This window comes from Micromys minutus (assembly GCF_963924665.1).
Source record: "Micromys minutus genome assembly, chromosome: 11".
Lineage (NCBI taxonomy): Eukaryota > Metazoa > Chordata > Mammalia > Rodentia > Muridae > Micromys > Micromys minutus.
Genome location: NC_137980.1, coordinates 42359514 through 42387314, shown reverse-complemented (window position 1 = coordinate 42387314; position 27801 = coordinate 42359514). Strand labels below are relative to the sequence as shown.

At 49.4% G+C, this 27801-nt stretch overlaps 1 protein-coding gene across 2 annotated transcripts in view; it reads right to left on the bottom strand.

Annotated features, from left to right (window-relative positions):
• The window catches only part of SLC13A3 (solute carrier family 13 member 3), a gene marked incomplete at both ends in the record, with an annotated part of 63487 nt that overhangs the window by 2685 nt on the left and 33001 nt on the right, over positions 1-27801 (bottom strand). Inside the window, 8 exons of one of the 2 annotated variants that reach the window (XM_080924764.1) lie at positions 2262-2423; positions 10563-10675; positions 13229-13326; positions 15055-15159; positions 16079-16174; positions 21243-21368; positions 24268-24447; positions 27646-27712. In XM_080924764.1, coding sequence (XP_080780890.1) covers positions 2262-2423; positions 10563-10675; positions 13229-13326; positions 15055-15159; positions 16079-16174; positions 21243-21368; positions 24268-24447; positions 27646-27712 — 947 coding nt within the window. The remainder of the gene's footprint in view (positions 1-2261; positions 2424-10562; positions 10676-13228; positions 13327-15054; positions 15160-16078; positions 16175-21242; positions 21369-24267; positions 24448-27645; positions 27713-27801) is intronic. The other variant, XM_080924765.1, reaches the window with a different exon arrangement.

Here is a 27801-nt window from a genome sequence, read left to right as displayed (position 1 = left end):
ACACATTCCCAGAAGCCCAGGCTGCAAGTGGTCCAGGGCCATAGGCTGAGAATAAAGGCTGGGCCCTGTCCCCACCTTTGCCATTTTAGAAGCTGCCACCTGGCACCTGTGGTCAGGGCCTGGCTGGAGCTGAGAGAGCAGGTGGGTGTCCCCTTGTCCTAAGGTGGAGAGTTCGGTGTGACTTGGTCCTGGATGCTACCTACCCTCTAGGCTGACTGCATCTCTGATATTCCCTTAGAGGGAATTCCTGCAACAGGAAATAGAGAAATTTCCTCAACAAGCTCCATCATCACCCCCAGTCTGTAAATATTTTGATTTTGATGAGAAGCCACATTTAAATGGTCTTTACTGGTATCTCTTCTAGGTATCTGTAATGGGATCTAGTTTCGGCCAGTTGCCGACTTGTAGGCTTTGAGCTGCTCTCCTTCCTCCATAGCACCCCAGAGCATCCCCATCTCCACCTATTACCAGGTGCCCTAGACTTCAGAACAGGGTCTGATGAATCCAATCCCGCTCAGCAAAGGCTTGAGGACTTCATACTGAGGGCAATTTGCTCATATCCAGCACAGTTTCCAGTGTTCACGTTCTTTTACCTGGGAACTCCAGGCTTGAACCTTGTCTGATGTTAGCAGCCTGTGCACACAAGGTGAGGACCAGCTGCTTGGTGATAGCTTTCAAGAAACGGCTCCCTGTCCATTAGGACAGAGCTTAAACACTCTGACCATGGACGGCTTTCTGGAAATGTCTGAGGGACCATTAGGACAGTGCTTAAACACTATCCATTCATGGCAGAGGAGTCTGTGTCCCATAAAGAAACACAGGTAAGTCTTTGGCTGATACAGTGTCACCTCAACTAAAAATAGAAACATACGGGGCTGGAGAGGTGGCTCACTGAAAGTGCACTGTCTGCTCTTCCAGAGGTCCTGAGTTCTATTCCCAGCAACCACATGGTGGCTCACAGCCATTTGTAATGGATTCTGGCATCCTCTTCTGGTGTGTCTGAAGACAGCTACAGTATACTCACTTAAAGTAAATAAATAAATCCTTTAAAAAATAGTAACACAATAAACAAAGAGATAAGGAGATTAAGCCAACCCCCCTCCAAAGGTGGCAACGCTGCTTCATTTTATCCGGCTTCGGTGAGGGGTGTCCTATGGCGGGTTTTTTTTTTTAAATCTGTTTAACTATAAAACAGAAATCCCTCCCCCTCTCCCTCCCCCTCTCCCTCTCCCTCTCCCTCTCCCTCTCCCTCTCCCTCTCCCTCTCCCTCTCTCTCTCTTAAGGTAGCATTTTTCTGTGTAGCCCTAGATATCCTAGCTCTGCTCTCTATGTAGACTAGGCTAGCCTTGAACTCACAGAGATCTGACTGCTTCTGCTTCTGCCTCCCGAGTGCTGGGATTAAAGGCATTTGCCAGGAGATCAAACAGCCTTTTAAGCTCTAGAATGAAATCTGTCTGCTGGCAGCCTGTGCCCTTAGCTCGTCCTGGCTGGATCTCTGCCAAGCATTGGTCTAGAGTGTATGCCAGCTCACTTTCTCCTGCTTTGTTTTCTTCCTGCCTGGCTTCCTCAGGATTTTTGTTTCCTTTCTGAATCCATCATAGATTGCACGGTTGTCCTGCGTCTTTCTGTGCCTTGGGGATGGTTGGGGTGAGTAGGAAATTGCTGGTGGAAGGTTTGCTGGATCTTGCTTGCCTAGCAAAAGAGGGTTCTGGATAAATCACTCCGAACCACCCCTGACCCCAGCCCATCTGAGACTGGCTGGCGACTTTTATAGCAAAGGGTCTCAACAGGTTGAGACTTGTCCTCCCAGGGGACTCTTGGCAATGTCTGGTGACATCTTGGATTGCCACTGTTACAGGGTGCTGCTGGCCTCTAGTCGGTGGAAAATGGAGCGAGCTCTGATCCCCCACAATTTGCAGGGGAACCCTCCTTACAGATGAAATTTGGACTAAAACCAGGAGGCAACAGTGCTGTGGCTGGACCCTCTCCTGCGCTTGTTTGGTGACTCGAGAATTTCCATGGAACCCAAATTGCCTGTCTTCCTAAGAAACACAGGATGTCCTCATGGGTTAATTCTCCCACGAAGGAACTACCCTCACTTCTAAGGCATTCCTTTAAGAAAGAAGCCCCTGTCGTTTGTGAACTGGCTCTGTGGTTCAGACTCTCCTGTGCATCCTGGAAGCAAGCAGGGCAGCCGGAGCCCCAGGGAAACCCCATAGCAGGGGACTCTGAGTCAGGAGTTGGGCCACGGGGATCCTCACCAGCTCTGCCAGGACAGGCAGGAAGATGATGATGGTGGCCGTGTTGCTGGCGAACTCCGTGAAGAAGGCGATGACCACAGTGATGAGCAACACTGCCAGCAGTGGGGGGACATGCTCCAGGGGGTGCAGCTGCCCACCGATCCAAGCCGACAGCCCTGACTCCTGTGGGAAGACATTCTATTGGTCTCAGTCCACCCAGCATCTCCCTTCACAGGCAGCCACCAGTGCATGCTTTGCCACCGCAGGCTCTACAGGCCCAGGGGACCCCATGATCTATTTGGTTAGAAAGCAGAGTCTCTCTTTCCATTTGGGTCCAGCACCCAAAGTTCTGGCTTGAGTGGAAGAGGGAACCAGACAAGCCCTTCTGGCTGAGTCTTACTCCTCTAATGATGGTCACCATTCATATCTTCCGTAAAAAATGAAGTATTGTCACTACATGATGGCACATTAATATATATATAGGTTATATTATATACCATGTACTATCTGTAATATAAAATATATGTCACAATTAGTAAAAATGGTCAACTTGACACATTTTAGAACCACCTGGCCATTGTATAGATCAGACTGGTCTGTGGGCAAGTGTGCAAGGTATTGTCTTAATTGTGTCAATGGATGTAGGAAGGCACAGCCCACTATGGGCAGAGCCATTCCCTGGGCTTGGGTCCTGGACTATATAAGAATAGGGAGCCCAAGCTGAGCACAAGTATGCACTCATTTGTTGTTTCTGATTATGGGCAGAATGTGACCACTCCCCTTAGGCTCCTGCCTTGACTTCCCTACTATGATGAACTTTAACCGGGAATTGTGAATATAAGCAAACCCGTTATCACTTAAGTTGTTGCTTTTGTCCTGCCTTTTAAAAAAAAAAAAAGCACAACAACAGAAAAGAAAACAGAGACAGCATGTGTCTGATATATCAAATTGCCACAGTGTTACTAATGATAGACTTATGAGCAGCCCTAAAGATTTTGTCACAGTGATAATTAACCAATATGGTAGCCACAAGAAGCCAATGCTAACATAGCATCATTAGTCTCCATCCTAAGAATCACGGTTGCTGTTAGACCGAGGAGGAAACATTCTTGTGATTTGCCCAATGTCCCGTATTAGTGCTGAGAGACTGACCTGAATCCATATGAACTTCTAAAAAGCTCCCTACCATCTCCTCCTTCCTCTGGAAGAGAGGGTCTGTCACTTGACCCTTTAAGAGCAATGGCCCACCTGGGTATGGCAGCTCATACCTTTAATGTCAGTACATGGGAGTTGGAAGCAGGAGGATCCCTTGGCAACCAGAGAGCACCAGGCCCGCTTGATACTGTCCCAAAGCAAAGCAAACAAATAAACCACGCAAAGCAAAGCCAATCTGAAGTGGACCATGGTCTCTAGAGCACGGAAGGACAGGAAGGCCCCTTAGACCTCGGCTACACAATTGTTGGGGTCCCCTCTCTCCTGACCTCTCCAGGAACGACCTCGGTTAGCAGTCCATCACACTCCCTCTGACACCATCAGGTCTATCTTACAACCACAGTGATCAGGCCAGGCCAGCTTCCATAAGACATCAGAGTTGACCGAGTCTCTAGCAGGTCTGCATAACAGTGTAGCACGCAGGGATTGTCCCATCCCACCTTAGGGCTCTTCCTGAAAAAGGTAGCAGAGCTATGGGTTTGGGGGCTGATCCAAGGCACAGCTAAATGAGCCCCCAAACACTGAGAATCAAATCATTGTGTATGGGGGGGGTGCTTGATGCCAGCTCATTCTGAAGTTACATTTCTTAGTAATGTATTTATTTTCCTTTGCAATAATGGATACTAAACCCAGAACTTTAAACATACAAGGCAAGTGCTCTACCACTGAGCTCTACCTGTAGGCCATACTTTCCTTGTTACTTTGGGACTAAGCTGCCCAGGCTAGCCCTGAACTCACTCTGTAGCCCAGGCTAGCCTTCAACTTTTGACATTCCTACCTCATTGCTGAGTAGTTGGAATTGCATGCCTGGGTCACCATTTCTGTCTTTAGAAGATTCTTTGATAGCTTTGGGGACATAGCAGTTGCTGTGCAGACAGAACAACACATTTGGATTCTCTGATTTACCTTAGAAATTACTTCTAGGGCCAGAGTAATAAGAACTCAAGAAGCTGGGTGTGGTGGATCACACTTTTAATCCCAGCATTTGGAAAGTAGAAAACAAAATGATCAAGAGTTCAAGGCCAGCTTTGGCTACATGTTTCAAGTCAGCCAGAGATGTATGAACCACAAACTAAAACCAAAGAACCAAAATCAAAACAAAAACAAACAACAGTTTAGACATATCTCACCCCAGGTAAGTCATTGCAGCATTAAGGTATTTTCTGCAGCCTGCAGAGCCTGTGAGAGGCTGAACCAGCCCTTCCTTGCTACAGGGAGCACAGGGCAGCTGGTGTTCCCTACAGCCATGGTCTGGCACATTGTGCAGTGCTGAGAGAGCCTGTTAATGACCAGGCAAGTTGCCAGTCATGAGCTTCCTGTGGCCTGGCCTCTGAGTGAGAGGACCCTTGCCAACCAGTGTCTTGACTTGGGCTCCTAAATGGAAGGCATCATCTTCCCCTCAGCTCCCTACAGTTCTGCTGGGGATACTAAAGGGATTTCCTCCAGTCCTTCCAATTCCCGGAGGAACCATGGGCTTGGTTTCCTTAGAAACACAGGCCCTAGAATTCCTAGGGAGGCCAGAGACCAGCAGCAGCCAGAGGCACCATGGTGGGGAGAGCTGAGGGTCTGTGCTTCCCAGTTAACCCTTCACCTTCCCTGTGCCTCAGTTTCCTTATCTGTAGACCAGAGGTTATAAGGGAGAAAAGTAGCTGATCTAAAATATTTAGCACAGTGTCTGGACACCATGAGTACTAAGTGGCCAGATGTCACTCGAGGCCACCCGGTGCCTGTAGGGGGAACTCATTGCTGATTGGCACAGTGGCTGTCAGACTGTGTTCCCCAGAGACTCCAAAGGTGACCAGAAGACCCAGCGTCACTTTGCAGAAGGGGATGGAGGGAGACCAAGTTGCCAGGGTGGTGTCTCATTTTCCCCTGTTTTCTTCAGCCAGATCCTCTCTCTAGTGTAGCTGTCATTATAGTGAGCATAGTGTGGCTCTCATCATAGTGAGCATAGTGTGGCCATGTTTCTTAAGGACAGTTCAAGTCCAGTGCTTAAAATCCCAAGTCTCTGAGGGACTAGGAGATGGTCCAGCAGACAGGCAGCAAGAGGGGCTACACGTGGATAGCAAGGTTGGTACGCTCTCTATTTCCTCCCACCCTCCTGGCCTGAGGCAAAAGCCCCACAGCTTAAAACAAAGGTCCGGTAGCTTTTCCTCGTGACAGTCTCCCACCCCCATCCCCGTGGCCTATGGACAAGGCCAACAAGTACAAGACCAGACTGGAATATGTTTTCCCCAAAGTGGTGGGCCTGTTAGCCTCTCTGGTTTTTGTCCAAACTGACCAACCCCGAGTGGGGGAAGGTGTGCACCTTAAAGACCCTTAAAACCGGAGCCTTCATCGAGAGACTGCATTTTAGCTTCTCTCTCTCTCTCTTTGTATGTATACATGAGTGTTTCTCAACCCTAAAAAACCCTCCAAAATTTCTTTTCCCGACTAACTCTGTGTTTGAGATTTTCCCTGCTGCTACTTGTCCAGTTCAATTTCCCCCCTGCCTTTTCAGTCTCTGAGTGGCAGAGAAAACAAACCTAATCAAGGCGCAAGAATGTAACACTGGGGTCCTGGGAAATCTCTCTAAGGGCCTCAGAAAACACAGGAGGCAATTCAGCTCAGCAAACTAATTCTTAGAAGAAACAAAGCAAGCTTGAGTAAAGAGAAGGCCGCTCTGTGTGTGAGTGTGTGTGTGTGTATGTGTGAGTGCGTGTATGTGTATGTGTGTGTGTGTGTGTATATGTATGCATGTGAATGTGTATGTATATGTTTGTGAGTGTGTATGTGTGTATGTGTGTGAGTGTGTGTGTATAAGTATATGTATGTAAATGTGTGTGTGAGTGTGTGTGTTTGTGTATGTGAATGTGTGTGACTGTGTGTGTATGTGTGTATATGTATGTGAGTGTATGTGTTTATATATATGAGTGTGTGTGTATGTGTGTGTGTGCATATGTTTGTGAGTGTGTGTGTGTGTGTGTGTGTGTGTGTGTGAGAGAGAGAGAGAGAGAGAGAGAGAGAGAGAGAGCAAGAGAGATTGAGAGCATTTAACCATTGTAGCACATAAGAGAGCTCTGTGACCTTAGATAAGTGACCTAACATCTCTGTTCCTACACTTCTTTAAGTGACTCTGAGGATTAGTAAGAGTCTATAACAATGACGCAGGAAAGGACTTGTTATTTTTTAAGTAATTTGATGAGCACTAGAGTGTTCTCCTCCATGTTGGGTGTTTCCCCAAGCACTTTGTTAATATTAACTTAATTTCTAAAACCATGCACGAAGGAGGGGGTACAATCTTTCCCATTTCATTGTCGAAGAAATTGAGACACAAGGAGCTTGTGCTGGCTGGTTTCATGTCAACTTGACACAAGCTAGAATTATCTGAAAGGAGGAAAACTCAATCAAGAAAATGCTTCCAAACTGTAAGGCATTTTCTCAATTAGTGACGGCAGGGGAGTGGGGAGGACTTAGCCCATTGTGGGTGGGGCCATCCCTGGGCTGCTATTTCTGGGTTCTATAAGAAAGCAGGCTGAGCAAGCCATGGGGAGCAAGCCAGGAAGCAGCATCCCTTCATGGCCTCTGCATCAGTTCCTGACTCCAGGTTCCTGCCCTGTGTGAGTTTCTGTTTTGGGTTTGCTCAGTGGCAGACTACTTCCTGAAGTATAAGTTGAAATAAACCCTTGCCTCCCCAAGTTCCTTTGGCCATGGTGTTTCACCACAGCAGCAGTAACCCTGACTAGAATAGAACTAACAGATGTGCTCTGACTCAGGCTCTGAGTCTTAGTCGTTTTGGTAGGCTCACGTCACTATTAACAAGTCACACATAAAAAGCAATTGTGATTTCCAGCAGAAATTGGCTGACGGCAGGAGCATATCTCTCTGTCCACCTCTGTGACTGACCGCCTCTGACTCCTGGAGCCTGGTGGATTTGTTTATAAGATGTGATTCCCAGGGGGTTGGAGAGGTGGCTCAGTGGTTAAGAGCACTGACTGCTCTTCCAGAGGTCCTGAGTTCAAATCCTAGCAACCACATGGTGGCTCACAACCATCTGCAATGGGATCTGATGCCCTCTTCTGGTGAGTCTGAGAACAGCTACAGTGTACTTATAATAAATAAATACTTAGAAAAAAAGATGTGATTTACATCATGAGGTACTCAGATAACAGTGAGACGTCATTAGAACAGTCCTGGGGTGGAAATGAGTCTGATGGGGCTGAGCACGAGGCCATTGAGCTGCAGGGAGAAGCAAGGAGGAGGTGTGTACACTGGCAGGGAGGAAGGCAGGGGCTGGATGTGTATGGCTCCATGGAGGCTCAGGGAAGCCTTCTGCCCAGCACTGTAGCATATGGGGTGTTTGTCTGTGCTCTGCAACAGGTGACCTGAGGAAGCCACAAGCCCAGGACCACCTATCATCCACCCAGGAATCCTCAAGCCTTGGGCAGCCCGATGCAACCTAATGAAGGCCCTGGACAGGGTCCAGAAGCCAAGATGTGTCACAAGCTTCTTGGTGGCTCCTGGACCAGATTATGCCGCCTAGGGACAGAGGCTGGGGTGAGGGGCAGCTGGTAGACAAAGGCTTCACTGAATGGAAACCCTGGCTTACTGCCCAGCACTGGCCTCCCAGCATGCACTATGGCCCTGCATCCCAGCCCCAGAGGCAGTGCCTCTCCACCAATCCCCTAGCTTGGAGAATCTTCTGGGGTACAGGGTCTCCAGCAGCTCCTGTCCCAGGTCCAGGCTATGCCAGTCACTGTAGCAAAATGAACCCCAGCCACTGAATTGTGTAGGCCCAAGCCTCCCGGTTACCCTCCACTGGCCCTTTTCTCTAATGTCCAATCCAAATAGCAAACCACATCAGGCTGTGTCCTAAGTATGGGCTCACCTTATAACATTAGGTTATATTAGACAATGCTAGCAAGTGGCTGCCCCGTCATTCCCATTTTACAGATGGGGAAAATTGGGACCCAGAAGATTTAGTAACTTGACCAAGGTCATACATTTTCTAATTCTAATGGAAACAGTCTGGTCCCACTACACGGCCTGACCAGAATGGGATAATATGCTACTTCCTCCAGTAAGCCTTCCCAGGTTCACCACATGAGAAGGCATTCCGGCCCTCCCTATTTCCAAGACATCCTTTGCCCGAGGCGGAGCCCGATTCTCACGTGCCAGGCCTGGAATCTCTTGGTGCCGCCCTCCCCTGGCTAAGCAAACAGTGTTAGCAATCGGTTGCTTCTGTCTCTAAAATGGGGACAGCAGCTGAGGACATACCTCAGATGCATGATATCCTGGGTTTGATCCCTAGCACTGCATAAAACAGACGTGACGGCAGATGCCGGTAATCCCAGACTCCGGGAGGTGGGGGGCAGAGGTGGGAGGATCAGGAGCTCAAGGTCATCCTTGGCTATGAGTTTGATGTCAGACAAGAGACCCTGCCTCATGGACTGGAATGGGATGGGATGGACTGGAGTAAACTGGGATGGAATAAGATGGGGTGGGCGGGGCCAGGATAGCAGCTGCGAGTCAGGGGTTTTCCAAAGCCTGGCATGCAAGCTCTTTAGAGGGTGCAATGACACTTCTAGATCTCAGAACCAAGTTCAGTTTGGGTCACTGCCCCTCTGAAGGGCTCCTGGAGACTTAATTATCCACAGCCTCACTTTTCCTATCTGTAAAATGGGGATAAAAATGTTGCTTCCATCCTTGGGCCAGGGGTAGGGATTAAGTGAGATGATGCCTCAGTTGCACTGCTGGTGTCGGGGTCAGCTGACCCTGACCTCCCAGGAGAACAAGAGTGAAGCTGAAAGTAGACAAACTTGAAATCACTCCTGGGAGCTTCACTACCTGGGTGGTGTCTACCTTGGTCCCAGCCTGCCTCTGAGCTCAGAAATGGCCAAATCAAAACAGGAGCCACATTGTTGCTAAGGAGCCACATTGTTATTCATTCTCCATACCTTACAAGAATGATTTTCTAGTTCCTAAACCTAATGCGCTCAGAAATATGTTTTTTAACCTTTTCTGATCTTGTGACCCCCGTGATGTATGATCACCCTTTGCCTTACAAAAGAAAAAAAAATCAAAACAAAACACATTTTCAAGGTATCTTGATTAATACCCATGACCGCCTACAGCATGGTATATGATCACCCCATAAAAGGGACCCCCAAAAAGCCAGTGAGTGAGGAGATGCTCACTAAAATCTTGACTTGGGGTGAGACAGCCAGCTGCCCAGTCCCAGGCACAACTCTAAAATACAGCTGGCTTCAATCGGGCAGTTGTGGAATTGGACTTTCTTCTCACAGATCTGGGTTTAATAGAATAGCATTGAGAATGACCATCAATATCCAACACTCATGTCACTGGGGTCAAGGCCACAGAATTCGGCATCAGATGCCTGGATTTGAGTCCAACCTCCTTAGCTGTGTGACCTTAGGCAACTCAGTTCACCTCTCTGTGTCCTGGCTTTCTTGCACTGAATGGGGTAACAGCAGCATCTGACTCAGAGGTTTATGGGGAGGTCTCCCCAGGGTTCTATGTCAGAAGTGGGGTGACTCATGTGCTCTGGGTCACCCTTGCTGCACACCTATTGTGGGACCCCAGGGGCTGGATCAGACCTCACCCCCCTTTCTACAGCACCAGGCACTGAAGGTAGACCCACAGGCTAGAACCAAGAGTTGTCCTAACTTGGGGAGCAGGGCTTGGCTGTCTCCTCACCTGCTCCCTGCCTGGAGCTGCGGTACAAGACTGGCCGTAGCTTCCAGGCCTATAGCTCCAGGCCTACTCAGCAGCAGGCCCCAAACTGCTTCTCCTGGGTCCACAATCTTCACAGATCCTGGGTCTGCAACACCCAGGCCTCCTGGGCTACAGAACTCCCCCTTCCTTTTCACAGTCCCATTCTTTTCTGGCTTCTCCCTTGCCACAGGAGCCCCTCCTCCCTGGCGAAGCCTGTTTCTCCCAGTGCCCACAGCAGTGGCTCATCCACCTCACAGCCCCCACTCCTGTCTGCCCAGAGCCTCCACTCTCTCCGCGCTCAGCAGCCCTCTCCTTCCTCCCCGCACACACCCTGCTCCTCCCTGGCCACAGTCCTCCCGCTTCTGGTCCACTGCCCCAGGTCACCCAAGCTCTCACCTCACAGCCTTTGGCCATGGCAAAGCCACCTCCCAGGAGAAGGATGATATTCCAGGGCACTGTCTCCTGGGCCTTCTTCCAGCTCAGCAGAGGCTCTGGCTCCGAGTTGGGAGCTAGGTAGAGAAAAGGACCCAGTTGGCTTTGGCTTTGGGACTGCTTGGCTTGGGAATGCCAGCACCGGAACTTCGTCTTTGTGGGGACTTTCAGGGACCCCGGGAAAGCTAAGTCTATTTCTAACATCGGCTTTTTGTTTGTTTGTTTGTTTGTTGCTTTTTGTTTTGGAATTTAGGGAGAGCCCCAGCACCTCATTCTAATTGGAATGGAAACAATCTTCAAGGCTCTTAGCGTTAAGAATATTCTAGACCCAAGGCTCCCCAGGGCCCTGTTTAAATGTCTCACCAGCCTTCCTGGCTGAGGGCTATTTTTATTCTTATTTACAAGATAAAAGACTTTTCTCAGTGTTTGAATGTGGGGACTGTGGACCCAGGACAAGTGGTTTTGGCACTTTGGTTTTGAATACCCATTCTCCCAGAGAGAGTGGGCCTCTGTACAGCTTTCTGTGTCTCAGACTGCAGCCCAGGAGGCCTGGGTGCTGCAGGCCCAGGGGCTGTGGGGGCCCGAGGACCCAGGAGAAGTGGTGGGTTTGGCCTTTTGGGGTCAAATACCCATACTCAAAACAAAACAAAACAAAACAAAACAAAAAACCCAAAAAAACAAAGGGCCAAAAGAGGAAGGAAACAGAAAAATCGACACCAGGGTTCTTGAGCCCAGTGCATTGTGGGGTGGTGTCTATTTCCTGGAAATGGGGCTGGACAGCAGTGGCTGCAGTGGGGTCGTGAGCAGTCAATAGCGGGCCCTGGGGTTGGAGGGAGATGAGTGAGGATCTGAAGGCCAGATCCACGGTTGAGAGAAACCTGCAGTGTGGACCAAAGGCAGGAGACAGCCAGACTCAGGGCACCAAGTTAGCATTCCCTGCAAGTGGGTGCCTTGGGCCAGTGACTCAATCTCTGTGAGGAGGACTCAGGAGTGTGAGGGGGTCATACCGAGCCTTTGTTCTCTGTCTGACAAATACACCCCACATGTCAGCCATGTGCTTGGTGCTCTTCTTGACATCACAAACACAGAACGTGTAATGAAGACCAACTCTTTCCCTGGAGAGCAGACATTCCCCGGGCAAGACACATAATAAATAAATATAGCTCAGTGTTGGAAAATAATGTGTTATAAGGAACAACTACATAAGAGAACAGAGAGTGATGCTGTAATCAAGGAGGGCTTCTCCAGGGAGGTAGCATTTGGGAAGAGCTCTGAATGATGCAGCTGAGTAAGCCAGGCAGACTGGACGAAGAACTAGTTGGGCAGCGGAGAAAAAAAGAGTCATCCTTGCCATCATCCTCACCATCATCATCCTCACCACCACCACCATCATCAGCATGGTCTTCACCATCATCACCACCATCATCACCACCACCACCACCACCATCAGCAGCATGGTCCTCACCATCATCACCACCATCATCACCACCACCACCACCACCATCAGCAGCATGGTCTTCACCATCATCACCACCATCAACATCATTGTCCTTACCATCCTCACCATCATCACCACCACCAGCAGCAGCAGCAGCAGCACCATCTTAAGCATCATTATCATCCACTTATCAACCACAGCACAGTGCCCTGTTACCAAGGCCCTATTCCAATATTGACAATTAAATGAGATGCATCAGTGTCCTTAAGGGATGGAATCTGTCCTTTGTTTCAAAGACGTGACAGAGCAATGGACTAGGAAGCCACGTGTCCTGTGAGCTATACTTTCCTGCTACCAGTCAGCTGAACCAAAATGCTCTCTCTAGAGGCATTAGAGTTTGCAAGCCATATCTATCAAACAGCCAACACCAGAGGCAAGGCATCCACAGGATCCATGACTATGTAAGTGAGGAGCCAGGCCCAGAGACTCTGGGGCCTTAGTGGAGGCCACAAAGCAAGGTGGAAAGAGAGTGGGTAGGGGTCCTCTGTGGTGCCTCTGCACAGTGCAGGATGTAGGGGACAGATGCTAGACTAAGAGCCAACAGGTCAAAGTCCTGTCAGGAGTCCAAGTTGCTACAAGAGGACTCCTGGCAGACACTGCCCAAATAAGAACAGGCCACACTCCAAGGCCCTTAAGTTTGGAAGAATGGATGGGGACCAGAGAGCCAGAACAGGAAAGACTCCAAAGAGTGTGGCTGCCACAGGTGGGGATGGCGTAGGCTGGAGTACTGTGAAGATGCTGGGGAGGAAGATGCTGGGGAGGAAGATGCTGGGGATGCTGGGGAGAAAGATACTGGGGAGGAAGATGCTGGAGAGGAAGATGCTGGGGAGGAAGATGCATCACACACCAGTCACATCTCAGGAAATATTTTCCTCTTGAAAACGTGACAAGTGTCCTTAGCTCATGAGGTGTGTGTGTGTGAGAGAGAGAGAGAGAGAGAGAGAGAGAGAGAGAGAGAGAGAGAGAGAGAGAAAGAGAAGAGAAGAGGAGGGGGAGGGGAAGGGTCAACACACAGCTGCTGAATCTTGCTTGCCCAAGGACTGAAACTATTAGTTCCTGTCCTAGCCCAGTCCCCTTGGCAGTCCCCAGTCCTTATCAAGCCCCAGATTCCAGCCAGCCCTGAGCATCTTACCTTTGAAGTCAAACCACCACTTAAGGGAGGGCTTCTGGGAAGGGAAGAAGAATAGGATGGTGACAATGGCCACACCGGTGACAGCATCTGAAACAAACCTGCAAGGAGAAGGCCACAAGCCTGTCACTCTGTCTCCTGACAGGCCGTGGACTGGCAGACTTGTAAAAGCAGAGCTGCAGACTGGGAGACGCTACCCACTCATAGTCTGCTGCAAGGGACACGGGGGCTGTGGGTCCAGCATTCTGCTTTGTGCCCAGGTCAGACGTGGCTACAAGGGAGGCCCAAGCCATTATCCAGGATGCTCTAGGGAATTTTACAGATGCCAAACAAAAGCTTGTCCTCCTGATCTAAGAACCTAGAACAGGGACTCTCCAAAGAGAGGAATTTGAGAGCGCATAGGAATCATTTGGACCCTGTTGGGATTCTGTAAACCCCACCCCTCAGTTACCGGACAACAGCCAGGTATGCTCCGACCCAGTTACCTGACACTATAAAAGGGACTGCTTGCCCCCTCCTCTCTCTCTCTTATGTTTTGGCTCTTTGCTCTCCCTCTCTTGCTTCCCCCCCTTACCCTTCCTCCCACATTCCCTTCTCCCCCTCTCTCCACATGCTCATGGCCGACCTCTACTTCTCCACTCCTCTTTTCTCTCTCTCTCTTCTCTCTCTCTGCCTCTACTACCCTCTTAACTCCCCCATGCCCTGAATAAACTTTATTTTGTACTATATCGTTGTGTGCTGGTCCCTCAAGGGAAAGGAATTCCCAACACGGATCCCTCAGCGGCACCCCCCCCCTTGCCCACCCCTCCATGCCTCACCGCACCTCCATGGAGCATATTCCCCTCCACTGTCTTCATCTTTTTCCTAACAGACCCCATAAGAGCCTGGTTGGTATGCGTGTGTGTGTGTCTAGCTTCTGCTTGGGTTCTTCCTGGCACAGGTAGTTCACCGCCAGAGAGGCAGCCACCCATGCCTGCCGCCCATGCCTGCCAAGCCCAGGTCCACTAGCCTCACAGCTCCTCCAAACCCAGCTTCCACATTTTAAGAATTCACCGTGTCTTTGTGGGAGCTTGGTAGACATGAGGCCTTCAGGGTAGGTTTGGGGACATTCAGAAGGCAGAAATGACTTGCTTAAGATCAAACCAAGGTCTTTGGAGAGGGTGGGCTTGTACCCTGATTTTTCCAGCTCTGAACTCAAGGGAAGCCCAGAGCTTATTGCTAACTCTTATAGCTCATGCCTAATGTTTGAAAAGGCAGGAAGATGGAGGGGGCTGGGCCAATCCCACACCATACGTGGGGCCACTTTTCTGCGTGCAAACCTGGTGCAGGCATTGCGATCATGTGAGTAGTGAGATAATCCGGGGTTAACCTCTCTGAGGGTAGTTAGTAGTGTGTTTCACACCCTTACTTGTGACCGTCCCCCACCCACATTCCTGGCCTTGCGTTCTTTCCAGAACTATTCAGTCCTGATCCAGTCCATTGTTTTATAGTCAGCCCATCACTTCTCCAATGCACCCAGTCCAAGCTGCAGTCACTTGATTGTCTAGTGCCTGCTGTGCCCATGGCAACCGTCCCACGCTTAGCACGTGACACATGCTCCATCAGTGAGTGACTGACACCACAAATGGTGCACTGAGTCACGTAGCTCATCAAGGCTGAACTAGGGTTCTAACCCAGTTTTGTCTAACCCAGTGCTTGTTGCCTGAGAAACCAAGGGTTAGCATCCACCTAAGCTCTCGTGGGAGGGACTTCTGCCCCTCCAGCTCCATACTGCTCACCCCAGGATCCTCCCACGGAGCCCTGCCCTGTGGGTCTGCAGAGAATCTCACCCAGGGGCGAAGAGGCTGGCCCAGCCAGGGATAAACTTCGGGTCCCGGGAGAAGAGGAGGATGGCAAATATGCAGAACAAGATGAAGACGGCCTGTTCAGCAAACCTGTGGTGCAGAGACGCAGGCCTGCTGGTGACTTTGGACTCAGACAGGTGCCCATCGAGGGACCTGCTTCAGAGAAAGCTGAGAGAGGCTAATTACTCCCAGGGAAGCCTAGAGAGAGGCTGCCTCAGGGGGCAAGTGACTCACATCTGCCCAGAGTCCCCAAAGGGTTCTATCATTGTTAAGGGAATAGTTTAGGATCCTATAGAAAAGCCGGACAGACAGTGACAGACAGATGGACTGACGAATGGATGGACAGACAGAGCCAAAGAAAGACAGAGAAGCAAAGGGTAAGGGAAATAAAGATGAAGAGGGACAGCCAGGCATGGTGATGCACACCTTCAATCCCAGAACTCAGGAGGCAGAGGAAAATGGATCTCCGTGAGTTCAAGTCCAGCCTGAATTACACGGTGAGTCCCAGGACAGTCAGAGAGCTACATAATAGAGAGACTCTGTCTCCTCCAGAGACGGGGGCCGGGGCGCCCACTCACAGAGAAACAATCATACAGACTGACACACACACACAGAACGTGACAGCTACCCCAAGAGGAGCATGCACAGGGACAGACACTGCCAGACACACAGAGGAGGGTACACAGAGGTGGAAAGACACTCTCAAGTCTGGAGGAAGCAAACTGGGGAATGGAATCTTAAGGCACACAAAGAAGGATGGCCAAACCAACCCTTGAAGGTGGGCTGGCCGGGGGCGCTGTGATTTCATCCCTGGGAAACGTGCGTTAACCAGGCCCACAGCTCCCGGAGGTCAGCCAGCCAGCCATGGACTCGAAGCACCAGGGCCAGGCAGGATCCACCTTCTGCCCTCCATGATCAGCCACTGAGCCTGAGGTACACACTCAGACACACTCGAGGAAGCTCCTGAATCCCAAAGGCCTCCTCACTCTCACCCCAGTGCCCCTCGTACTTGATGGGCCCCAGGTTCTGGAGCTCCTCCTGAATCACAGCTTTAGCCTTGTCCTCTGCGTCAGCGCGTATCTTCGATTTCCTCTTCCTCCAGCCCCTGGGATGGAAAGAGCAAGATTGAGTGGTGGATACGGGGCGGCGGGGGGCGGGGGTGTTTGTTTTATGCTTTAAGATTAAAATTAAAATTAATTAACTTATTTATATATAGGAGCCTGAAAGTGTCCTGGTATATACGTGGAGGTCAAGGGACAAACTGTAGAAGGTGATTGTCTCCGACCATGTGAGTTCTGGGGATTGAACTCGGGCTGTCAGGCTCAGTTGCAAGTGCCTATACCTGCTGATCTATCCTGCTGATCAAAGATAATTTGCATCTTACCTACCGTCCCTGTCCCCTGCCCTGGCCCAGCCACAGCCTGCCCATCCTGAAGACACTGACTTCACAAAACTTAGGTTCAGGTGGGCTTTTAAAATCATTGAATGTCACTGGCTATGTTCTTGGACTTTAAATCCTTCCACAAGCCAAGCACACACACACACACACACACACACACACACACACACACACACACGAATAATCAAAATGTCAGAGGAACAGAACAGAAATAGACTCTGTCACAGGTGAGAATTCAGTCCCTGATGAGGGCAGCATCTCTGGCTGACCAGCATAGGAAAGACACCATGCAAGATGTGTCAGTCAGTGGGATTGGAGTGACAGCAGGGAATGTGATTTTAGTTGTGGAATTAGAGGATACTTCATGCTGTAAAGAATTTACTTATTTATTTATTGTCTAGGTTCTCCCTACAGGATGGTTCCCATTGCCAGCTTGATAGGGTTTAGGACTACCTCTGGCCATGCCTGTGAGAAACTGCCTTGATTGTATTGACTGAGCTGGGAAACAAATTTTAATTATAGGCAGAACTGGGCAGGGAATCGTGGACCATAGATTTGAAGTGAGCTGACCGGTTGTACTGGCTGGTTTTTGTGTCAACTTGACACAGGCTGGAGTTATCACAGAGAAAGGAGCCTCCTTTGGGGAAATGCCTCCATGAGATCCAGCTGTAAGGTATTTTCTCAACTAGTGATCAAGGGGATGGGCCCAGCCCATTGTGGGTGGTGCCATCCCTGGACTGGTAGATCTGGGTTCTGTAAGAAAGCAGGCTGAGCAAGCCAGGGGAAGCAAGCCAGTAAGTAACATTCCTCCATGGCCTCTGCATCAGCTCCTGCTTCCTGACCTTCTTAAGTTCCAGTCCTGACTTCCTTTGGTGATGAGCAGCAATGTGGAAGTGTAAGCTGAGTAAACCCTTTCCTCCCCAACTTGCTTCTTGGTCATGATGTGTGTGCAGGAATAGAAACCCTGACTAAGACACCTGCCAGGTGCTCTTGGATTGTGAGCTGAAATAAACGCTTTTTCCTGTTTGCACCAGGGCATTCAATGCTGAAAGTCGTGGCCTTTGGGGTGATAAACCTGACCATGTGGCTCTTAGGCCTTTGAAACTGGCATATGGGAAGAATGTGGAAAAGTTTTGGTGTTTCAGGCTAGAAAGGCCATTAAATGCAAGAAGCCCAGTGTAATGGGCCATTCTGGGGGGAGCTTGGAAGACAAAGATGCTAAGAGAAACATAGATGGGTTCAGGGGAAAAGGACTCCATCAGCGCCTGGGAGAGGGGCTGTTTGTGTGATATTTTAGCCAAGAATCTGGCTCCATCCTGCTCTATTCAGAGTGCCCGGGTGAAGCTGGGCTGAGAGGTTATGGGTTCATATGTTCAGCAGAGGAAATTTCAGGGCAGGAAACTGCTCAGGTGAGTTCTGAGAAAACACTTCTAATGGTTCAGAGATCAGTGCCCTGGAAGAGAAGCCTCCTGCCGTATGCTGGGGTGCTGACAAAGCTCCCAGATTCACTTAGAGCAAGAAAACCCAAGCTGGTGAGTGTCCACACCAGAGATAACTGTCTCGAAGCAATAAGCATAGGAATTAGCACACTGTGGTCCAAGGGAACCAGCTCCCTCCCCAGCCGACAGCACCACTGGGCAACCTCAGCAGTGCTAGAGATGTAGGGATGCTGGAGATGAGAAGAACGTGGAGCATCTGTCAGGGAGTGGAGCTGTCCTGAGAGAGGAGCAGTGTGTGCTACCGGGCTGAAGGACTGGGAGCAGCCTGGCCATCTGGAGCCTGGACCATTGCACATGGGCCTCAGGTGGCAGGCATGGGGCTTCTGGGTTTGGTGTTTAGTTTGCCCTGCTGGATTTTAGTTTGACTTTAGTTTGATTATTCTATTTTTTTTTTTTTTTTGCCCGACTTCTACTTTCTTTGAACTAGGTAGAGTTACATGTGGACACGTGTAAGCTCACAGTGAAGACTTTAGACTGTTAGGTCTAATGATGATCACAGGGACTTTAAAGTTGTCCGGGTGCATTTTAAGCTGTAACATGGTCATAAGCCCATGGGAACAAACATGGAAAGTTATGGCTTAAAAGCGGTGTGTCTGGGTGTCTAGTTGACAGAGGGTTAGCCTCTGACAGTTGGTGTTCATTGCTAATCTGCTGGAATTGAGAACCGTCTGGGAAAGGGACTGAAGAGTCACCACCACACACAGCTTTGTGCTGTTTTGATTTCTGAGCTACGTGTATGTATTATCCTTTCAAATTGGAGAAACTTTTTTTTTTTTTTTGAAAAAACCCAACCCATTCAGGAGTGATAATACACGCCTTTAGTTCCAGTATTCAGGAAGCAAAGGCGAGTGGATCTCTAAGTTCTGGGGTAGTCTGGTCTACACAGTGAGCTCCAGGCTAGTCAGGACTGAATAGTGTCTGTCTCAAAAAAACAAAAAACAAAAAACAAAAAAAGCAAAACAAGGAACCAAGAAATAAACAAAGAAAAGCCACCCACACTGGCTATCTCATGTGGAGACCAAAGCCCCACAAAGCTCTCAACAACCCAACTCAGGGCTCCTTACGTTTGGAAAGGGTTGGATAATTCTTTGTTCTGGCGATGGCCTGTACGTGTGAGAACGTTAAGTGGAACCTCTGGTCTCCACCCAGGAGAGTCCAGTAGCCCTTTACAACTGAGAACCAAAATGTTTCCAAATGCCCTTTCTGTGGCCACCAGATCGAAATCATTCCTCGGTACAAGTCCTCGTCTGGTTTCCTGGCCTTGGCTCTCTCGCATCCCCTCTTCTTGTTTCCAGCTGCTTAGCCTTCTATCAGCCTCAAAATATCCCTTGCTACCCCAGCCCTGGGACCTTTGCACTTTCTCTTCGAGCTCCCCACAATGCTCTTCCTTCCTCGGTTAACTCTGCTCACCACCCAAGTCCCAGCTCAACCATTGCTTCCCTGGGATTGAGCTCCTGGCCTGCAGGTTAGGCTGCAGGCTCCGGTGCTTGCTGGAAACTGCACTGTGCTCTGTTGCTTACTGAGTCCCCTTGACCCAGAGTGTAAGCTCCCCACAGCCACAGTCAGCCTCTGCCTTGCCGAGGATTCAGACCTCAGCACCTATGGCTGTTGGGCACACAGGCTTAGAAGCCATCTGCTGAGTAAAGACGGAGTCATGGGACTGAACAGAAATGTCCTGTTGCCCCTCAGAAATCTCTCTTGATGCTTCCCTCTACCTGCATTTTTTCCCTTGGTTCCATGGGTTCTAGTCACACAACAGAGACGAAGGGATCTTGGCTCCACCTCCTTCCCAGCATCTCGCCCACACCCCTCACTGAGGGTCTCTCCCAGCTGTAGGTGACTTTGTCTACAGGTCTACAAGGGACAGAAGTAAGAGCTGGGAAGGATGAAGAGATGGCAGAGTCCAGTTTTGCAGAGAGAGAGAGAGAGAGAGAGAGAGAGAGAGAGAGAGAGAGAGAGAGATTGGGACCCTGACCATGTGGCTAAGTCTGGCTATGCTTTCCCAGTTGATGGGCTTCTGCCATCAGGAGCTTGGAAGGTTCTCGAGACCAGAAGCATCCTGTGGGCACCTCTCTGTGTTCAAAGTGTTTACACCTCAGCTCCAAAGTGGATCCCATCGGTCCCTTTCCACCAAGGATCTAGTCAAGGTCCAGGGCATTGGGTCAGATAATTACTGAGCAATGGCTGCCTCCCCCAGCTCAGTTCCGGCTTTCATTAACCCCTAATCCTCACTTATATCTGCACAGCACCTGGCTCACAGTTCATGGCTTTTCTTAAAAATAGACTAACCACTTTCATTAAAGAAATGGATTTCCAGCCACTTGTGGTGGCATATACCCTAATCCACAAATGGGACAGGAGGAAGGTTATCTAGTGAGACCATCTTAAAAAGACAAGGGAGGGGTTATAGCTCAAGGACGAAGTGTTTCCCTGATATGTACAAGGCCCTGGGCCTGATTTTAGGAACCATGAACAAAATAAACAGACAACAGTGTAAACATCAAACTTCATGTCATGCTCTTAAATAAAAGATAAGTGTCAACTCTTGGGCTGGAAGAGAGCTCAGCAGGGGAGTTCTTGCCTTATCAGCACACAAGGACCCGAGTTTGACCCCTAGGACACATCTGACGAAGCTGGGCACAGTGCTGTGTGATTTTAATACCAATGCTAAGGATGCAGAAACAAAGCTAATCCCTGGAGTTCGCTGGTCAGTCACTCTAGCCTATTTAGTGAATTCTAGGCCAACGAGGGATCCTGTTTTTTAAAAAAATAGATAAATAAAAACAAAAAAGGAAAACAAAAGGATCAACTGTGCCTGAAGAATGGCACAGACGTCTTCTAACCTCAACACACATTTGTGAACATGTGTGTACCCCCAAACATAAGCAGGCAGGTATGCAGTGTGCACATCTGTGCTCATTCACACACATGTGAGCATGCACAGACACACACACACAGACACACACACACAGACACACACACAGATATACACACACACAGACAAACACAGAGATACACAGACACACACAGATACACACACAGACACACACACACACACACACACACACACACACACACACAGCCATCATTGTAAGCAAAAAAAGAAGCCATAAAGGTAAATAAAACATGATTATGTCTTGGTTCGACACCATCAACTAACTGGTCCCAGCTATCCTCTAAACCAGAGTCACTTTTTCTTTGTTCAAAGAGCAACAGGTGGGGCTTATCGAGGAAGTCTGGGCTTTCCCACCAGCCCTCTAGAAGGTTCTACATACCTCCAGCTTAATCCACCATAGAGGAAGGAGATCCAGAGCCAGCCCACCAGTAGGAACAGCAGCATGAGAGGGAAGGCGAAGATGAACCAGGAGCCAAAATTCACCACATCACACTGTGGAAAGAAGCTGGGGAACAGAGGAAAGGGAGGACAGCCATCAGACAGGACCATCAGGGCCAAGGCAGGAGGCCTCCAGGGTGTGAGGGCAGAGACTCAGGGGCCTGGGAGTACAGGACGGGAAGACCCCTTCTCTCTGACAGAAGGCACTTTTCCTTCTTGAGGGGAGGAGTGGGTTCTGACTCAGTGGGACCACAGGTGCTCTGTGACCCCAGGGGCCAGACAGTGATGTGGGCAGGTTGTACCATGGCAAACTCAAGGTCCATTGGTCAGCATTCATGAGACAGTTTGCTCAGGATAGCTCTGAGCTTCACTTAGAATTATGCTGTGTTTAAGTGCTGAAATCTCCTTTAAGTGTTTCTTGTGAATCTTCCCACATCTTGGGTGAGACCTGGAGGTGTACATCTTTAATCCTAACACCCAGGAGGCAGAGGCAGGTCGATCTCTGTGAGTTCAAGGCCAGCCTGGTCTATACAGTGAATTCCAGGCCAGCCAGAGCTGTGTAGTGAGGCACTGTCACAAACAAAAATGAAAAAGGAAGAAAGAAAGAACAACCAAATCTCCAAATGAAACAAAACAAAAATGTGCTCTTAGATTGGAAAGAAAACAATCATATAAAATGATGCAGACGAAAGAATATGAACACAGGTCTACCAGCAGCCAGTTATAAACAAACCGACAAGACAGAATAAAACAGCATCAGCCACTGTCTGGCAAACTAATAGAAACACCAGTGACCAGGGAGCGGGAACCCGAGACGATCTCGTGGTTTTGGTTTCCTTTATCTGATTTCCTACAAGAGAAAGGTCTGCATTGTGATCATGTGAGAGAAGGAGCTAAACAGTGAAGACTGTATTAACGCATTAGCAGATATGGAGCGGGTTGTGTGAATTCCTAATATCAAAATAATACTAAAAGGAAAGTGGTCAAGATGCCACAGTTGAGTAAGTATAATGCCCAAGACAGGATCGTTAATTGCCTTTAGAAATGTATATTTTCTGTAACAGTTTAATGATAAAATCAGGCTATAAAAGTGAACAAACAGTATGGCAAAATGGTAATAAATAGAAACATATACATATACATCATACACACATATACATATACATACATAGAAAGGACTAGAAGGAAGCCTGCTGTCAGTGAGACTCAAGGTGTTTAAATTTTTCCGTTTTTCTATATTTTCTAAGAGTTTATATAGTGTGCACGACCAGTAAGAGGTGTTTGTGCAAAGAGCTGCTCACCATAGCCATTCCAGTCTCCCAGGTCCCTGCTTGGGCTCACTGAGTCTGAGGGACCGTCCTGTGTCTGCCTCCCAGTGCCGGGATGACAGGTGTACACCGTCACATCTGGATTTGTACCTGGGCGCTGAGGCTCTAACTCGGGTCCTTGTGCTTGGGCAGAGAGCATTTTACGTACTACTGATGCCTAAGTACCTCTTCAGCATCGTGACTACGCGTGAGAAATGACCAATGGCTTCCCAGCTGCCACTGCCCCCATCACCACCTGCCTCTCAGGCTCTGGTTGAGCAATGGGTGCAGTTGGCAGGCAGCCTCGGCAGCCATGCTGAGTTACCAGATCCTCAGTGCTGTTTGCCAAATGTTTACACTTGAGTTTGCGCAGACCATACAAATAGACCGTGCAGGGGATAGGGACCCAGCCGTTTGGAATCCTGGGATCTGAAAATCATAGAGAATCCTGAAATAAGATGTACACACCAGAGCCTGGGCTATTTGAGAGAAGCAGCCACAGTAGCCCTTCTCTCCTGTTCTCAGGCCTGGGGATAGCCATCAGTGTCTGGAGACCCTTCTTACTGGCAGAAGGACTTCTCTGCAGGAGCATGCTCAGAACTGGAAGCCTCCTCTGGTCTCATTGTCCCGCAGCAACGCCTCCAGCTAAGATCTGAGTTTTACATCCCGATGCCCTCCCTGGCCTCTCAGGGTCTCACTGTCTTACCTTTTGGGGTTCATATGCTACTCTTGTAACCCACTAGCTCCCTATTTCTTTGAAAAAGTTGTTGACTTGTTTTTTTGAGATGATAGTGTCTAACTTGTCAGTTACCTTGATCCTCCTGCCTCAGACTGCAGGGGTACCCCTGTCTGCTCTCCCAGGTCTTGCTGTTTTCCAGAGATGCCCAAGGGCTCTTTCAGCTTTGTGTTAACAGGTTCACTCTAGAGCTGGTGTGTCATCTCAGCAAACAGGTGTCCCTGACCAACATATCACCACAGGACCCAGGTCTTGTCACCCCTGTACTCCAACCTGTTTTGTTTTATTTCTGCCCCATGTGTAGCACATATTCATTTACTTTTGTTTGTTTTGACAGGTTGTAGCTCAGGCTGGCCTCAGACTCTCTGTGAGGATAACCTTGAAGCTGATCCTCCCGTCTTTAAGACCTGGTTAGGATGGAAGACGCGCCACATGACCCAGTCTTCATTAGCCCTTTGCTGTCGTCTGTCTTTCCCCCTCAATGGTGGTTCTTCAAAATGGAGGTCTGATGGTTTGTTTCTGTGTCCCCAGAGCTAGGTCAAGAGAGATACTTTTTCACCCTCCTTGGCTAAGAAATGAGCAGGGGAGGAGGAAAAGGATAGACCCTTGGCCCACAGGGGATGTTATGTTTAACTCTGTGTGCGTGCACGCATGTGTGTATGTGTGTGCACAATGTGTGCATCATATGCGCGTTCAGGCCTGATGTGGATGCAGAGTGTCTGCCTCTGTCATTCGCCACCTTACTTTTGAGGCAGGATCTCTCAATGAACCCAGCACTCGTTGATTCAAATCCACTGGCCAGCGAGTCCCCAGAGCTGAGGTCACAGACATGTGTCACCACGTCCTACTTTTAGGTGGGTTCTGGGGATCCAGACTCAGGTCCTTGTGCTTGCACTGAGCGCTCTCCCCAACCCCACACTTACCTCTTGAGCTGGCCGAGCAGGATGAGGTTGGGCGCTGTGCCCGTGAGTGTCGCAGTGCCCCCGATGCTGGCCGAGTAGGGAATGGAAATGAGGAAGCCCTTCCAGATGTTTCTGCGGTATTCCTCCTCCTTGGAGTCATCAGGCAGCTCCGGCGGGGCCTCTGCATCCCCGGGGTGGCCTCTGTGGGGAAGGACCCAGAGAGAGGTCAGAGCCTCCGGCCCCAGGAGGAGCCAGCCATCCGAGGCTCTGCCTGTGGCTTCAGGATTCTTTCTAGAGTCAAACCTGGCACAGGCCCTGAAAACTTTCAGCTTAGATACTCTACTCAGAGAATTTTTACCTCCAGGAAACACCGAGATTAACAGCTCAGTGGGTAGCAGGGTGAACCACGTCATTAAATGTTATTTCATTCAAAAACAACCTAACTGTTCATCCAGGGAAACTCAGCTACATACAGTCTCTTTCTGGATGGGACAACTATGCGGCTATTAAAACCTGTCATTTGAGGGCCAGTGAGATGGCTCAGCAGGTAAAGGCCCCGGGACCTAACATGGTGGCAGGAAAGACCCGATGCCTGCAAGTTGCTCTCTGACCTCCCCACGTGTGCACGCACACTCGTACATGCATGCACACAAACTCAGGCAGAATTAAAATGTAAGAACGTAATTTAAAATGTAAAGTGAAATGGGAGACTTGAGAGGTCTCTGTTAAGCGTCTGCATCAGCAACTACATGAGAGGCATCTGATATCATTGCGGGCACTTTGCTGTAAGATATTCCTATAATACTGTGTCTCGGGGATACACAAGCACTCCAGCCTCCAATGGTATACACAACCTTGTATCCCTTTTTTGCCCAGAAACAAAACTATAGTGTTCCCCCCCCCCCACTTTTATTTCTTCTTTGATTTTTTTTTTTTTTTTGCATTATTTTTCTTGTACAATTTGGCAAAGAATGGAGCCAAGAGTTACTAGTTGCTTCTCTGAGAGATCATGAGGAAGCCAAAGATGACATGTCCTGCAATTCCAGTGCTCCAGAGGCTGAGGCTGAGGTTAAAGGACCCTGAGTTTGAGGTCAACTTGGAATACATAGTAAGAACCTCCTGTCTCAAAATAAGAGGCCATGATTCTGCAGGACTGGCCCATTGGTTTGCCCCAGGGGTTGTTTGTCTCCACTCCCCAGTTCTGGGGTTATGGGCTCACACTGCAATGCCTGGCTTGTGTTTACTTGGATTCTGGGGATTTGAACTCATGTCCTCAGGCTTGAACACGGACCACTTTACAGACTGAGCTATCTCCCATCCCTCAAGCATCCTACTTGCTGTCTAGGGCTGCTCTAAAGTGCTTATATGTGGCTGGAATTAGAAATCGCATGTACAGGGTCAGAAGTGAGGGGTACCTGACTGCCGTTATTAAAGCGATCGGTTCACCACATACATGTGTCTCAACCACATACACATGTCTCAAAACACCTTGATGTTTGTCAGTTATCTCTAAATAAGTCTGGAAATATAAAAGAAATGGAGATTTAAAAAATTGCACAAAGCAATGTTGACGCACACCTTTAATTCCAGTATGTGGGAGGCAGGGGGATGGGTCTCTTGAGTTCAAGGCCAGCCTGGTCTACAGAGTGAATTCTAGAACAGTCGGGACTACACAGAAAAATCTATCTCAAAAAACAAAAAAGCAAACAACCAACCAAAAGAAAGTGCAAGCTGGGCACATAATTCAACAGGCTTGCCTAACACTCATAAAGCCCTGGGCCAGTCTCTCACGAGAAAATGAAGGTGAAGATACTGTTCCTCGGTAACCAGGCACTTCCTAAAACATGTTTGAAAACTCATTTTTTTAAAAACTCAAATTGATTGATTGCAAGATGACCTGAGTTGGATCCCTCTGACCCACACGGTAGGAGAGACCTGATTCCTGGAAGCTGTCCTCTGACCTCCACATGTGTGCTGTGACTGTAAGCACACACACACACACACACACACACACACACACACACACACGAAAGAGGGGGGCAGCTATGGAATAGCAGGAGGCTAGTGCCTGAGGGTCTTCCCAGGCTGGGGGTCTTGTTGATTGCCTTTTGAAAGAAGGAACCCAAGAGATCATCAGTGCACTTATACATACATGTTTGCCCACATGTGCATGTCTGCCTGTGGAGACCAGAAGTCAACCTTGAGAGTCATCCTCAGGTGGTGTTTACAATTTGTGAGTGGCATCTGTCATTGGCCTGAACTCATGAAGGTTAGTTGGCCTTAGTGGCCAGTGCGCACCCTGTGACCATGATACTTGACATTCTTCCTCCCTTCCTTCCTTCCTCCCTTCCTTCCTCCCTTCCTCCCTTCCTCCCTTCCTTCCTCCCTTCCTCCCTTCCTTCCTCCCTTCCTTCCTCCCTTCCTCCCTTCCTTCCTTCCTCCCTTCCTTCCTCCCTTCCTCCCTTCCTCCCTTCCTTCCTCCCTTCCTCCCTTCCTTCCTCCCTTCCTTCCTCCCTTCCTCCCTTCCTTCCTTCCTCCCTTCCTTCCTCCCTTCCTCCCTTCCTCCCTTCCTCCCTTCCTCCCTTCCTTCCTCCCTCCCTTCCTCCGTTCCTCCCTTCCTTCCTTCCTCCCTTCCTCCCTTCCTCCCTTCCTTCCTTCCTCCCTTCCTCTCTTCCTTCCTCCCTTCCTTCCTCCCTTCCTCCCTTCCTCCCTTCCTCCCTTCCTTCCTCCCTCCCTTCCTCCCTTCCTTCCTTCCTCCCTTCCTCCCTCCCTTCCTCCCTTCCTCCCTTCCTCCCTTTCTTCCTTCCTTCCTCCCTTCCTCCCTTCCTTCCTTCCTTCCTTCCTCCCTTCCTCCCTTCCTCCCTCCCTTCCTCCCTTCCTTCCTCCCTTCCTCCCTTCCTCCCTTCCTTCCTCCCTTCCTTCCTCCCTCCCTTCCTCCCTTCCTTCCTCCCTTCTTCCCTTCCTCCCTCCCTTCCTTCCTTCCTTCCTTTCCCCCCTCCTCTCTATTTTTCTTTCTTTCTGTATTCTGGGATCAAACTCTTCTTTGTGTTTATAAGCCAAGCGTTTAACTGAGAGCTACCTCCCCAGCCCCATGGATGCCTTTCAGTTTGATATAATTAACAGTTTTGAGATAGCATCTTGCTATGTGTCCCAGGCCAACCTCCAGCTCTACACCCTTCCTTAGTCTCCAGACGGTTAGGATTATAGGTGTGAGTGTTTACGCCTGGCTACCGGCTGCTTCTTAAAAGGGAGGGGCCTCAGCTAAGCCACAGGGGTGAAGGGGAATCAACGGGACCCTGGGTCATCTGGAGAGAACTTGGGGCTGGTGCTGCACCCAGTCCTTGTCAGTCACCCCTTGAATCAGGCTTGGGGTTCCCCAGGAATGAGACCAGAGCTTACCCTTCTGAACTTGCAAGAAACTGCATCTCCGTGGGCACTGTCCGAAGTCCATTTCCCCGTACAGCAGCTGGTAGGGAAGAGCAGGCGCATTAGTGAATGCAAAGGGGACTAATGGGAAGCTTCCCATTCTTGTGCGGCTAGTCAGGAACAAGGTTT